Consider the following 15,174-nt stretch of genomic DNA (forward strand, 5'->3'; position numbering starts at 1 on the left):
GTAGTTAAAAGAATAGAAAAATAGAAAAATAGGATATTAAGACTATAGGCTGTAAAGAAGAATAATAGACTTATACTAAATAAAGTGGTCTCTACTTATATCAGCCTGTCTAGGCATTACAAGTCTCTAGACTCTAGAGTCTAGGAGACTAAGGTCACATGCTACTAAGGTAGGATAAATACTATTAATCTAATGTTTAGAAGTACTCTACTTAAAAACTAAATGCGCTTTGGCAATACTGGGTTTAGAGCTTAAGTATCTACTACTTTATATATAAATTAATAGAATATTTATATTTTAATTAATGTTAGAGACTTATTCTATATATCTCCTATTAGTGATATTTATACTGAGTAAGTAAGTTAAAAAAAGTCTTATAGCTAGGATAGTTATATTCTTGGCCCTTAGAAAAGTGCTCCAGTAATCTATATATTGTAAAATATTTCTATAAGCTATCTTTATATATATATAAATATTTATGGGCTTTTAGATGTCCTGGTTTACCTAGATATATAGGATATTCTAGACTAGTTTTACTCTTCTTAGGGACTATGAATAGTTCCTCTATTAAGATTTAAAAGCATTTGTTCAGTGCATCCAGTATATTATTAAATTAAATTTATTTACTTAATGCCTTAGGTATTTTAATTTAATATAGAGCCAATTGTAGCTCTAAAGATTAAATTTAATCTTTAAGTAGGTCTATAAATTTAATATTATCTACATCTCTGTTTCTAAACTTAATCTCTATAAGTAGCCTTCTCTCTAGTAAGATATATAATAGGTTTAGCTCATAAGTCAGCAGTTTTCTCTATTAATTTAGTTTAATAATTATATCTCTAATTATCTTAAAGAAGTTTATATAATAGTCTTCTAGAGCTTAATTCTATAACTACTTTTATTTATTCTTAATTAATCTCTAAAGGTTATAATAGTTCCTATATAGTAATATGCCTTCTATATTTTTAATTTAACTATATAGCATAATTAAGTCTCTCTATAGTTCCTTATACTTAGTTTTTAGATTAAGAAGTTCCTTATTTATCTTAGTCTTATGTTTTTAGTCTTTAGTAAGCTTTTAAGGTGCAGATAGGTCTTAAGTTAAGCTTATATAGTAGGCTAACTATATTAATAAGAGCCTTAAAGGCATCCCTATAAAAGTAGATTAAGTGTTATCTTAGACTTATATATAGTATACAAAGGCGCTGCCATGTCTTTAACCCATAATTTAATTATATAAATATTCATTAAGATGTCCTTTATATATCTAGTTAGTTATAGAATAATTAGTTATAAAAATATATAGGTACTTATGTAACTTCTCTGTGGCTCCTTTATAGTATCTATATAGACTTTTAGTATCCTTATATCTAGCAGATTAATTAGCAACTTTTTTATATCTAAGTAGTTACTTATAGGTTGTAGGTAGGGTAGGATTCATTATTTAAACTCTATTATGACCTTTTATTAGGTGCCAGAAGATTAAAATCTCCTTTATCTCCTTCTTAATGTGAATTAGAGTGCTTAACCGATGGTCTAGAACATTAGTTAATTCCTAGATATCTTATGGTGTCTTGATGTATTTGCTTATAAAGATATTATCTAGAAAAGCATACTTAAGAATATCTTAAATAATATAAAGGCTAAGGTTATTATTTTGCTCTATATAAGTAAAAACTGGCCTAAATAATAGGTTAGAGAATGCCTGGGATTAATTAGGTATATCTACTTATGCGACACCCTTATTTTTTTTTCTCTTATTTAATTAGTGTCTAGCCTATATAATAAGAGTTTAAGTTGTCTAGTCCTCTAGGTGTATCACCATAAATAGTTTAATATCCCCCCACTTTAAAGCATCTAGGTGGCTTATATACCTAGATGACAGAATAATAGTTCCTGGGCGCATAGAGGTAGTAGTCATTATTTTCTGGAGAGTACTAAGTTAGTATTAATATTATATAGTTAGAAAAGACATATTAGTGATACTTATTAGATAATAGGTGCTATAAAGAAGATCAGTAATATTGACTAGTGGCTATAATTTTCCCCTATAATTAAGCCTATATTTATTAGTAAGTGTTAGGCATATTAACTAATAAAGTAAGTATAAGGACTACTTTACTTTAGATATATATATATATATTTATTAGTCTTTGTCTAAGGTTATATGAGAATACCTCATTTCTCTATTTACACTAGTACATTCTCTAATACTATATACAAATAAGAAATCCTGATTGAAGCCTGATATTGTGGCTTTTAATATACCACCTTAAAAATATCTTAATTACTCTTAATATAATGTTCTAAAGCTAATAATTAGCATCTAATGGCTTAAGTTCCTTAGTGAATCTATACACCATAAGTAATAGATGATGAAAGAAGGTATACTATATAATTATAACTCACTTCTTAAATAAGCCTTATATTTGATTTATAGAGTTTCTAGTACTTTAGTCCTAATTATATTTAATATTAGGATTAGATTCTTGAACTAAAGTATTTTAATTAACCTTTAATTTAGGCTTTACAATGCGTTTTCTAGTCATGGTGCCAGTAGGAGAGAAGTAAGGATAAGCTTAAGTAGATTATAAATAAGGAAAAAGTCTTAGAGCTAGTAAATGGCCACTGATTTATATCTACTTATAATATATGCGCCTGGCTCAGCCTATACAATATAAATATATTATTAGAAATTTAAGCTAAGACTAAAAAGGTATGGTCAGTATAAGCCTATGACATGGTGAAAAGGCCATAGTTTTCATGATAATTACCACGCACGTCTCATGTCATTTCCACCACCACCTAGAGTTACTCCGTACTACCTGGTACTGATCCACGCCACGCATGCAATTGTTTCCCGCCCTATGCGCCCATGATTGGCCTCAATGGTCTAGCCCAGAGTTCACCGCCTGCACAATGGCGATCAGATGCAATAGTAGTGGTGGCAAGCGAGTACCGAGTACAGAATACGGAGTAACAAGTGCTCTGTATAGAATAAGATATATACAGTATTCATACGTGAAGAGGTTCCCTATTAGAATTCTTCGTAAATATGCCTCTTCACCTTGGGTAAGTTGACTATTCATGCTCACGCTTCGCTTAGAGGGGAAATAAAGTTTTCCCACTTTTTGCTCTTTTTCTCCCGTCCAAATCCCAGAGCGGAAGGCGGTAGGCAGCAAGCCCAGGTCGGTGAGCGTCCCAGCCAATGGGGGAGCTCCCCCCCGCCCGCCGTACACAATTTTTTTTTTTCTCCCACTTGTTCCTTCCTCCTCCTCCCTCTCCTCTCCTCTCCTCTCCTCTCTCCTCTCCGTGCTGAAGCAGCAGCGAAGACCTCCCACGCACCCTCCCCGAGTTCGTTGTGTTGTCTTGCAGGCTGCTGATGCTACGGTAGAGACCTCTACTGCCGCAATTGTCCCCAAGAGGACCAGAGATACTCCCCTCCCTCTCCCTTGCGTCTTGCCCAGAGTGCACCAACCCCTCCTCTGGACAACGGTGACGTTTTTCCATCAAAAAAGAAAAGGCTGTCATCATGGCTGAATCAATCTCTACGTCGGCCTTTGTGCTGCCGGCCTCGTCCCGCGTGCTCGGCGGTGACGACAAGCTGGTCGCCCTCGAGCTCGAGGATGGTACCGTCTACCAGGGCTACAGCTTTGGTGCGGAGAAGAGCGTGGCGGGTGAGCTGGTCTTCCAGACGGGCATGGTTGGCTACCCGGAGTCCATCACCGACCCTTCCTACCGTGGCCAGATCCTGGTCGTCACCTTCCCGCTGGTGGGCAACTATGGTGTCCCCTCGCGGGAGACCATGGACGAGCTGCTGCAGACCCTGCCCAAGCATTTCGAGTCCACCGAGATCCACATCGCTGCCCTGGTCGTGGCCACATACTCGGGCGAGGACTACTCGCATCATCTCGCACAGTCGTCGCTCGGCACATGGCTCAAGGAACAAGGCGTCCCCGCCATGCACGGTGTCGATACCCGGGCTCTGACCAAGCGTATCCGTGAGAAGGGTAGCATGCTGGGACGCATGCTTCTCCAGAAGGCCGATCTCCCCCAGTCGGCTACAATTGACCGCGAGAACTGGAAGGGCTCCTTCCAGGAGGTCGAGTGGGTCGATCCCAACAAGAAGAACTTGGTCGCCGAAGGTGAGTGAAAAATCGGGGGTTTTTTTTAACTTCTTTTTTCTTTTTTTTTTTTCTTTGAAGAAATGAATTCCGGCCTGACAGATTAAAAGTGTCAATCAAGGAGCCTCGTCTTTTCTCCCCGCCAAAGGATGTTGCCCTCAAGCACCCCTCGGGTCGTCCCATCCGCGTTCTCTGCCTGGACGTCGGTCTCAAGTTCAACCAGCTGCGCTGTTTGCTCGCTCGCGGTGTCGAAGTCCTCGTTGTTCCCTGGAACTACGATTTCCCCACCCTGGCGGGCAAGGACTACGATGGTCTGTTCGTCTCCAACGGTCCTGGTGACCCGGCAATGCTCTCCATCACCATCGATAACCTGACCAAGACCATCAAGGAGGCCCGCACTCCCGTCTTCGGTATTTGCTTGGGTCATCAGCTGATCGCCCGCGCCGTCGGTGCCCAGACCACCAAGATGAAGTTCGGTAACCGTGGTCACAACATTCCCTGCACCAGCATGGTCTCCGGCAAGTGCCACATCACGTCGCAGAACCACGGTTTCGCCGTCGATGCCGCCTCTCTGCCCACCGACTGGCAGGAGCTGTTTGTCAACGCCAACGATGGTAGCAACGAGGGTATCCGGCACACCAGCCGTCCCTTCTTCAGTGTCCAGTTCCACCCGGAGAGCACTCCCGGTCCCCGCGACACCGAGTACCTCTTTGATGTCTTCATCAACACCATCAAGGAGACCATCGCCACCCCCGCTGCCTTGACCCAGCCGGTTTCCTTCCCCGGAGGCTCCATCGAAGAGAACACCAAGGCCTCGCCCCGCGTCTCGGTCAAAAAGGTCCTCGTGCTGGGCAGTGGTGGTCTTAGCATCGGTCAGGCTGGAGAGTTCGATTACTCTGGCAGTCAGGCCATCAAGGCCCTCAAGGAAGAAGGCATTTACACCATTTTGATCAACCCCAACATTGCCACCATCCAGACCTCCAAGGGTCTGGCCGACAAGGTCTACTTCCTCCCCGTCAACGCCGACTTTGTTCGCAAGGTCATCAAGCACGAGCGTCCCGATGCCATCTACGTCACCTTCGGTGGCCAGACTGCTCTGCAGGTCGGTATCCAGCTGAAGGATGAGTTCGAATCCCTCGGCGTCAAGGTCCTGGGTACCCCCATCGATACCATCATCACCACCGAAGATCGTGAGCTGTTCGCCCGCAGCATGGAGTCGATCGGCGAGAAGTGTGCCAAGTCCGCCTCGGCCTCGACCTTGGAGGAGGCCCTGCGTGTTGTTGAGGACATTGGCTTCCCCGTCATCGTCCGTGCCGCCTATGCCCTCGGTGGTCTGGGCAGTGGCTTCGCCGAAGACATGGATCAGCTCCGGGAGCTGTGCACCAAGGCCTTCGCGGCCAGTCCCCAGGTGCTGATTGAGCGCAGTATGAAGGGCTGGAAGGAAATCGAGTACGAAGTCGTCCGTGACGCCCGTGATAACTGTATCACCGTCTGTAACATGGAGAACTTTGACCCTCTCGGTATCCACACCGGTGACTCCATCGTCGTGGCCCCGTCCCAGACGCTCTCGGACGAAGACTATAACATGCTTCGTACCACCGCCGTCAACGTCATCCGTCACCTGGGTGTCGTCGGTGAATGCAACATTCAATATGCGCTCAACCCTTTCTCCAAGGAGTACTGCATTATTGAGGTCAACGCCCGTCTGTCCAGATCTTCTGCCCTGGCGTCCAAGGCCACCGGATACCCCCTGGCTTTCATTGCTGCTAAGCTGGGTCTGAACATCCCCCTGAATGAGATTTCAAACTCGGTTACCAAGGTCACCTGTGCCTGCTTTGAGCCTTCCCTCGACTACGTGGTCGTCAAGATCCCCCGCTGGGATCTGAAGAAATTCACTCGTGTCTCCACCCTACTCGGCTCCTCGATGAAGAGTGTCGGTGAAGTCATGAGCATCGGCCGAACTTTCGAAGAAGCCATCCAGAAGGCCATCCGCTCTGTCGACTTCCACAACTTTGGTTTCAACGCTACCAATGCCCTCATGTCCATCGAAGAGGAGCTGCAGACTCCCTCCGACCAGCGTCTGTTCGCCATCGCCAACGCCATGGCGTCTGGATACAGCGTTGATGATATCTGGAAGCTCACCAAGATCGACAAGTGGTTCCTCAGCAAGCTCAAGGGTCTCAACGACTTTGGCAAGATGATGACCTCCTACAACGCGACCACCGTGCCCCTCCCCCTCATCCGCCAGGCCAAGCAGCTCGGTTTCTCCGATCGCCAGCTTGCCAAGTTCCTGAGCTCCAACGAGCTCGCCGTGCGACGCATGCGTGTTGAGGCCGGTATCACCCCGATCGTGAAGCAGATCGACACTGTTGCTGCCGAGTTCCCCTCGGTCACCAACTACCTTTACCTGACCTACAATGCGTCTGCCCATGATCTCACCTTTGACGACCACGGTATCATGGTCCTCGGCTCTGGTGTGTACCGTATCGGTTCCTCGGTCGAGTTCGACTGGTGTTCCGTCCGCACCATTCGCACCCTGCGCGAACAGGGCCACAAGACTGTCATGGTCAACTACAACCCGGAGACCGTCAGTACCGACTACGATGAGGCGGATCGTCTGTACTTTGAGAACATCAACCTGGAAACCGTGCTCGACATCTACCAGATCGAATCCTCCAGTGGGGTCGTCATCTCCATGGGTGGTCAGACCCCGAACAACATTGCTCTGCCCCTCCACCGCCTGAATGTCAAGATCCTGGGTACCTCTCCCGAGATGATCGATACCGCTGAGAACCGTTACAAGTTCTCCCGCATGCTGGACCGCATTGGTGTTGACCAGCCCGCTTGGAAGGAGCTGACGAGCATCGAGGAAGCCACCGAGTTCTGCGAGAAGGTCAGCTATCCTGTGCTGGTCCGTCCCTCATACGTGCTCTCCGGCGCGGCCATGAACACGGTTTACTCGAAGCACGACCTGGCCAACTACCTGAACCAGGCCGCCGAGGTGTCGCGCGAGCACCCGGTCGTCATCACCAAGTACATCGAGAACGCCAAGGAAATCGAGATGGATGCTGTCGCCCGTGATGGTGTCATGGTTGGCCACTTCATCTCTGAGCACGTGGAGAATGCTGGTGTGCACTCTGGTGATGCCACGTTGATCCTGCCTCCTCAAGATCTGGACCCGGAAACCGTCCGCCGCATCGAAGAGGCGACCCGCAAGATCGGAAACGCCCTCAATGTGACTGGACCGTACAACATCCAGTTCATCGCCAAGGACAACGACATCAAGGTCATCGAGTGCAACGTCCGTGCCTCACGCTCGTTCCCCTTCGTGTCCAAGGTCATGGGTGTCGACCTGATCGAGATGGCCACCAAGGCCATGCTCGGCATTCCATTCACCGAGTACCCGCCCGTCTCCATCCCCAAGGACTACGTCGGCGTCAAGGTGCCGCAGTTCTCCTTCTCCCGTCTCTCGGGTGCCGACCCTGTGCTCGGTGTGGAGATGGCCTCCACCGGTGAGGTGGCCTCCTTTGGTCGTGACAAGTACGAGGCCTATCTCAAGGCCCTCCTGTCCACTGGATTCCGCCTGCCGAAGAGCAACATCTTGTTGTCGATTGGTTCGTACAAGGAAAAGCTCGAGATGCTGCCCTCGATCCGCAAGCTGCACCAGATCGGCTACAATCTCTTCGCCACGGCCGGTACTGCCGACTTCCTCAAGGAGCACGGCATCCCCGTCAAGTTCCTCGAGATCCTCCCTGACCAGGAGGAGGATGTCAAGTCGGAGTACTCCCTCAGCCACGCTCTTGCTAACAACCTGATCGATCTCTACATCAACTTGCCGTCGAGCAACCGCTTCCGCCGCCCCGCCAACTACATGAGCAAGGGTTACCGCACCCGTCGTATGGCCGTGGACTACCAGACCCCCTTGGTGACCAACGTCAAGAATGCCAAGATCCTCATCGAGGCCATCGCTCGTCACTTTGCCCTGAACGTGCAGACGATCGACTACCAGACGAGCCACCGCACCATCGTGCTTCCGGGCCTGATCAACATCGCGGCCTTTGTGCCCGGCCTGACCACCCCCGGTTCCGACGACTTTGAGCGCGTGACCCGGGCCTCCATCGCGGCCGGTTTCAGCATGGTTCGCATTATGCCCATGGGTGTCGAGAGCTCCGTCACCGACAGCCGTGCCCTCCAGATCGCCCAGCAGAACGCCCAGAAGGGCTCCTTCTGTGACTTCAACTTCTCTGTGGCGGCCACGTCTACCAACTCCGAGCAGATCGGCCAGGTCACAGGCGATGTGGGCTCCCTTTTCATCCCCTTCAACCACCTGTCCGGCAACATCAGCAAGGTCGCCGCCGTCACCAACCACTTTGGTGCCTGGCCCGCTAGCAAGCCCATCATCACGGATGCCAAGGCCACTGACCTGGCCTCCATCCTACTGCTGGCCAGCCTGCACAGCCGCAATATCCACGTCATGAGCGTGACCTCCAAGGAGGATATTGCGCTGATCGCCCTCAGCAAGGAGAAAGGTCTTAAGGTGACCTGCGATGTCTCTATCTTCTGCCTGTTCCTCTCGCGCGAAGACTTTCCCGAGTGCAACTTCCTGCCTTCGGCTGAGGACCAGAAGGCTCTGTGGGACCACATCTGCACCATCGATGTCTTTTCGATCGGCAGCATCCCCTACCAGTTGGCCGGCAAGAATGCCTCTCCCGAAGCGGGTATTGCCGAGTCGCTCCCCTTGCTCTTCACTGCCGTCGCCGAGGGCCGCATGACCGTCGAGGACGTCACTGCTCGCCTGTACGAGAACCCGAAGCGCATCTTCGAGCTCCATGATCAGACCGAGACCTCGCTGGAGATCGAGATCGACCGTCCTTACCTCTTCCAGAGCCCTGATGCTGGCTCGCCCTTCAACGGCAAACAGATGCGGGGCTCGGTCCAGCGCGTGATCTTCCAGGGCAAGACGTCTTGCCTCGATGGCGAGATCACCGCGGATGCCAACCACGGCAAGGACATGTCCGGCCACCGGATCGCTGTTCCCTCGTCTCCGTCCGTCAAGGCCACCACCCCGCGGGTGCGTCCGGACACCTCGTTCGACAACCGTCGCCTCTCCTTCACAGGCACCCCGGCTCGCCCTGCGATCCGTGCCCGGCCCGCCGAACCGGCCGCCACTGAGCTTGGCCCCCCGCTGTACACTCCCGTGACAACCCAGGTGTCGTCCTCCCTGTCGGACCTGCTCTCTCGCACAAATTTCCGTCAGAAGCACGTTCTGTCCGTCAACCAGTTCACCCGTTCGGACTTGCACCTGCTCTTCACCGTCGCGCAGGAGATGCGGATCGGCGTCCAGCGCCAGGGTGTCCTCGACATCCTCAAGGGCCGTGTCCTCACCACCCTCTTCTACGAGCCCTCGACCCGGACCTCGGCCTCGTTCGATGCTGCCATGCAGCGCCTGGGTGGTCGCACGATCGCCATCTCGACCGAGCACTCATCGACCAAGAAGGGTGAGACTCTGCAGGACACCCTGCGCACCCTGGGCTGCTACGGAGACGCCATTGTCCTCCGCCACCCGGATGAGAGCTGCGTCGAGACTGCCGCCAAGTTCTCCCCCGTGCCCGTCATCAACGGCGGCAACGGCAGCCGGGAGCACCCGACCCAGGCGTTCCTGGACCTGTTCACCATCCGTGAAGAACTCGGCACTGTCACCGGCCTGACCATCACCTTCACGGGTGATCTCAAGTACGGCCGCACCGTGCACTCGCTGCTCAAGCTGCTCCGGTTCTACGATGTCCGTGTGCAGCTGGTGGCCCCCAAGGAGCTCTCTCTGCCGGCAGACCTCCGCGAGCAGCTTGTTGCCTCAGGCCAGCTTGCCGCTGAGTCCGAGACGCTGACTCCTGAGATCGTTGCCTGCTCCGACGTGCTCTACTCCACCCGTGTGCAGAAGGAGCGCTTCGCCGATCTTGCGCAGTACGACCGCCTCAAGAACAGCTTCGTCATCGACAACGCTCTGCTTAAGCACGCCAAGAGCCACATGGTCGTCATGCACCCGTTGCCTCGCAACGCTGAGATCGCCGAGGAGGTCGACTTCGACCCGCGGGCTGCCTACTTCCGCCAGGTTTGTCCCATTTCCCTTCCCTTCTTTTTCTTTTTTTGGGTAAATCTAGACGTGCATGCTAACGGCTGTTTTAGATGAGATACGGTCTCTATTGCCGCATGGCGCTGCTGGCGTTGGTCTTGGCCCACTAAGCCGGGAGGACGTTACAATTCCGCGTCAGTGTGTTATATATAAAAGCGAGGCTTTGTGACGCACCTGTTGGGTTTTATTCTGCTTTTCGACTGCTGTGTTGTGCCAAAAGTTGCCTGCTGCCATGTTTTTGGATGTACCTTGAGATGTACCCTGCGTAGGATCTTCGCGAGGAAGTGGTATTAGAATCACCCGCGATAGACTAGATGAATCTCCTTTTGTATGATTATAATTTCCCATCTCTATGATGTGATGTGGTGTGTATGTGTTCTACGTGATATATGTGTTGCGTGTTGTGTGTGTTGTGTGTGTTGTGTATGTTCTGTGTGTGTTATGTGTTATTCATGTTTTATGTCGTGTTTAGCGTGGCGTGTGTTATTTTCCTATTTTTCTATTTCCCTTCTCTTCTCTTCACTTTCTTCTCTTTTCTTTTATCTTTTGGTTTCTATCTTCTGGTTTTTGTTTTTTGGAGTTGTCTGGATTGAGATACCCCGGAAGTTGAACAGGATTGACATGCCTTATATTTTGGAATACAATACGGCCTTTACAAGGCTAGAAGCGCCATGCTATTATGGTCTTCATCTCGATGAAATGCCTGGTCTTTCAAGACGACTTTTATATACTGACAACCTCAAGTATCAACAGGGCCCTGATATGGAGTCACCGAACAGAAAGTCATAAATTACCCCTCATTCCGCCGCCTTGTTTCTTATTTAGTCTGGCCTCTTATCCAGGTATGCTTATTATTTAACTGCTATTAATATTAACCATGATGAATATGCCTCCTTCATCGCGAGAGGATTATTAAATTAGATGGATCAGTGCTCTCACTAGCGAGAACTTCAGTTGCTGTTAGAAGCAGGAGCAAATGTTAATGCTGAGCATATAATTTATAGGAATCCACCTATTGCTCCTTTGTCTATAGATCTTATAGATGCCATGCAGATTCAAGTAGATCATGGAGCTGCCTTATAGATTGCTTGTTACTGGAAAATGTTGTCAAAATAATTCACCAGCGTGGAAGGGGTGGCGTTAGGCGCCCGATTGAAGAGTATATTCTATTAGATTCATGCCTATATTCGACATATCTCCATGCAATAATACAGCCTTTATATTGAAAACTTGAATGAAACATTACAATTTGATTTGCTTGAAGAAGTTATGTGGCTATAATTGGAACGTAGTACGTCAATATTACCATTTGACACGCTACACGACTTTGACATGCATATTCAGTACTTTATGCAGTAATGATAATATAGAGTAGTACGGAATATTCAAGAACTCCCTCCATATGTCTATAGAAAAATTAGTCAGTCCATTAAACTCTTCGCCTACTAGAGTAAGGGATACTGGGGTCCCTTGATACACTAGACACCCTTACAGAGTAGATGAACCCAGTTATACACTCCGTATACTCTACCACTGCTTTGGCTGTGTGACACGAGATAAGACATGTTAGACTCCTTGCATAACTACTCAATGTAAGAAAATAGGGCTTGGGTCCACCTATTTAACGGTCGACACCGAACAGTTTAGAAAGAAACGGGGAAACAAATTTTGTCGTCCGCGAGGTAATCAAGTAGGCACTCTGGCATTCTGGTATCGTCATGGAGAAACAAGACAAACCCGACGACAATCCATCGCACTCTGCCCATGCAATTGAGGCGAACGTCTTCGAGATCAACGAGAAGGCTCTGCTGAGGAAACTGGATAGACGACTACTCCCTCCTGTGACGGTTCTGTATCTTCTTTCATTCCTTGATCGGACGAATGGTAAGGAGGAACTTTATATTGTCCGAGGTAATGAATATCTTTTCTGACGGCGTCAACTAGTTGGAAATGCCCGTCTGGATGGCATGACTACCGATATCAAAATGTGTACGTTTTTGGTTCTCTCTTGGAGCTCTTTTTGAGAGTAAATTTCCTTACTGGTTGAATCTGTCCAGCAGGAGATCAGTATCTCACCGGCTTGACCCTCTTCTTCATCGGGTACGCCCTCTTCGAGGTTCCCAGCAACCTTGTCCTCAAACGTACCACGCCGCGTATCTGGCTGCCCACCCTGACTCTCGTCTGGGCCATTGTGGCAACCCTGCAGGGTGTCGTGCAGAGTTACCCTGGGTACCTGGCTTCGAGGTTCTTTCTGGGCGTCGCGGAGGCGGGCCTCTTCCCCGGCGTCGTCTTCTATCTGTCCATGTGGTACAAGCGGAACGAGCAGCATTATCGGGTTGCGCTCTTCTTTAGTGCTGCCGCGCTGGCGGGGGCGTTTGGAGGCATTCTCGCGTGGGTGAGTTTGAAAAGGAGACAAGAAAAAAAGAGCCAGGGTGCAGTGGGGAGACAAACATTCTCATTCATTCGTCTAGGGAATCGGGCATATGAAAGATGTTGGCGGGTACAAAGGATGGCGATGGATCTTCATCCTGGTAGGAAAAACTTCATTTTCTCCAATCTTAGAAACATAATTCTAATAAGACCAGGAAGGTCTCGCCACGGTGGTTACCTCCGCCACTGCATACCTGTTCGTATACAACTATCCGTCGACGGCCGAATTCCTGACGGAGGCCGAACGCGAGTTCATTAAGTTCCGCCTCAAGAATGACAGTGATGCCACACGCGATGAGAATTTCTCGTGGTCTGCCGTGTGGGAGGCATTCTCGGATCCCAAGGTGTGGTTATATGGACTTGGGTTTCACACCCTCACCTTACCGCTATACACTCTCGCTCTCTTCCTGGTAAGTACCTAACTCAAGCTCGTCTTGTCCCAAGCTAATGAGACCTCAGCCTACCATCATCGCTGAACTGGGATACTCGGATGCCCAGGCACAGCTGCTTACAATTCCGCCGTACGTGGTGGCCACGGTCCTCACCATCACTGTCGCCGTTCTCTCTGAACGGACCCGTTTGCGTGCCCCCTTCATCGTCGGATCAGCAGTCATCGCCTGCATCGGGTATATCATGCTGTTATCTCAGCATCGTGCTGGTGTTTCGTATGCGGGCACCATCTTCGCGACGGCAGGAATCTACCCAGCCGTCGCCATCATGGTATCCTGGCCGGCGAATAACGTCTCAGGCCAGACGAAACGGGCGGTCGCCAACGCATTGCAGATAAGTATCGGCATGCTGGGTGCGGTCCTGGGCACGCAGCTGTATCGCACCGAGACCAGCCCGCGCTTCTTCCTCGGCCACGGCTTTGCTCTCGGGTATATGACAGCGTGTATTTTCGTGACAATGTGGCTGTGGTGGGTGCTCAAGTGGGAGAACGCGGCAAAAGCAAGAGTGAGAGAAGCCCAAGGGTTGGGTGCCTTGGAAGGAGATGTGGGTGGTGCTGCAGAGGGAGAGTTTCTGGGAGACAAGGATCCCCGGTGGGTGTTTCAGACGTAAGCAAAACCTATAGATCTTGTAACTTTTTAGTATATGTATCGTGATTTCCAGATTGTGGTCCAGATTGTGACTCGAGCTGCGCCATTGCTGCGAGGACAGGATCTGGGGGCCTGTTCAAGGCCCCGACTCGCTCAAACCCGCATCAAGTATCGCTTTTGTAAAGTCATATTGCACCACTTCACCTAGTGTCCCCGTTGGATGGCTCACCACCAAGTCCCCTAGTCGAATATCGTTGCTGCTGGTAGGGACCCCTCCCCCGATGCCAACCATCAAGCCGAAGCAGACCGCAGGGGGTGTCGAACACAGCTGGGGGACCACGCTGGTAGTGGAGGCTACGTAGGCACCCCAGATAGATAGATTATGTCAAGACAACTGCGCGAAAGATAGACCCACAAGCGTAGAAAGGACTGGCAATCGAAGAACGCCCGGAAGCCCGGGGTATGGAGTGATCTATCAGAAACCAAACAGACCCAGACTTATCAGCATCTCCTGCATCTTTCCTCCAATAAGAAGGCTAGAGTAGTTGGGTTATCAGAGGGAATACCTGGGGGGGGGGCTGAGATCGAAAGCCCGAAAACGCAGCCGTGCATCTGAACAAGATAAGACTGGCACCAACGCCATCTTGTCTCGCCAGCGATGGAACTTCTTCACTTCCGACACCTTTGCGGCCTGTCTTGATCGTCAGAGTGAATATTCAGATGGAGGAGATGGGGACTGGCAGAGATGAGTTGATCCCAGAGAGGAGTCGAGAAGTTGGACGGTGAAAGAGAGCGAGACGCGGAACTTCCCCCTCCTTCCGCAAAGGGAAACGCGTCATCACATGATAAAACCCCTCCTTCTCAGAAACGTCTCTCAGTTCTGGAGGGAAGAAAATCCTCACGACCGACAACCATCCGCTTGCAAGAGCTTCCCTGCCATCGTCGCATCATTCGTACCACTGAGATTGGGCTCGAGACTCCCACAGACGCCACTTGCTACGATACAGCGGAGTCGGATTACCGACAGGCCTTCGCCATGAGACAAAGGAGGACGTTGGGAATCAGTGGAAGCGGACTCCAAAAATCACGCATCAATCAAGTCATGGTGGTCTTGGCTATGGCAGTTCAAGGTGATAGGAGTGGTGTTCAGGAAGAAGGGAGGCAGTCTTTGTCTTCCTAGGGGCTGACAGCAGTGTTGTTGGTCAGTTTGGCGGACTTTAAGGTATTTTTCTATCAGTCGCACTGATTTCGAGTGAGCTTTTTGTTTTTTCGTCATTCAAGAGTCCTTGTATCCTACTTGTTGTGTTGATGACTGATATTTTCCCAGTGTTTACTCAGTTTATATATCGTTTCGACGGAATATATATCCGACACTGGCCGCGGTCATTGAACCCAGACTTCCCCTCGTGTATGCTGGCATCATCAACTTTATATATATTTTGGAGACAACGGG

The 15,174-nt window shown here is 49.5% G+C and overlaps 2 protein-coding genes across 2 annotated transcripts; both read left to right on the forward strand.

Moving 5' to 3' along the window:
• Positions 1 to 3,257: 3,257 nt before the first annotated feature.
• ASPZODRAFT_667916 (hypothetical protein) lies at positions 3,258 to 10,448 on the forward strand. The gene is made up of 2 exons (XM_022729400.1): positions 3,258 to 4,145; positions 4,235 to 10,448. The coding sequence occupies exons 1-2, from the start codon at positions 3,533 to 3,535 to the stop codon at positions 10,309 to 10,311; spliced, it is 6,690 nt and encodes a 2,229-aa protein (XP_022579526.1). The 5' UTR covers positions 3,258 to 3,532; the 3' UTR covers positions 10,312 to 10,448.
• A 1,524-nt stretch (positions 10,449 to 11,972) lies between these two features.
• Positions 11,973 to 13,743, forward strand: ASPZODRAFT_70544 (hypothetical protein; the record flags this gene model as incomplete). The annotated part of the gene is made up of 6 exons (XM_022729677.1): positions 11,973 to 12,138; positions 12,199 to 12,243; positions 12,312 to 12,649; positions 12,726 to 12,785; positions 12,840 to 13,094; positions 13,144 to 13,743. The coding sequence occupies 6 exons, from the start codon at positions 11,973 to 11,975 to the stop codon at positions 13,741 to 13,743; spliced, it is 1,464 nt and encodes a 487-aa protein (XP_022579527.1).
• Between the last annotated feature and the right edge of the window lie 1,431 nt (positions 13,744 to 15,174).

The sequence above is a fragment of the Penicilliopsis zonata genome, assembly GCF_001890105.1.
Source record: "Penicilliopsis zonata CBS 506.65 unplaced genomic scaffold ASPZOscaffold_12, whole genome shotgun sequence".
NCBI lineage: Eukaryota > Fungi > Ascomycota > Eurotiomycetes > Eurotiales > Aspergillaceae > Penicilliopsis > Penicilliopsis zonata.

Coding starts and splice junctions, on each gene's coding strand:
- ASPZODRAFT_667916 (XM_022729400.1), top strand. CDS start 3,533: ATGGCTGAATCAATCTCTACGTCGGCCTTTGTGCTGCCGGCCTCGTCC. Junction 4,146..4,234: donor GAAGAACTTGGTCGCCGAAG/GTGAGTGAAAAA, acceptor ACAGATTAAAAG/TGTCAATCAAGGAGCCTCGT.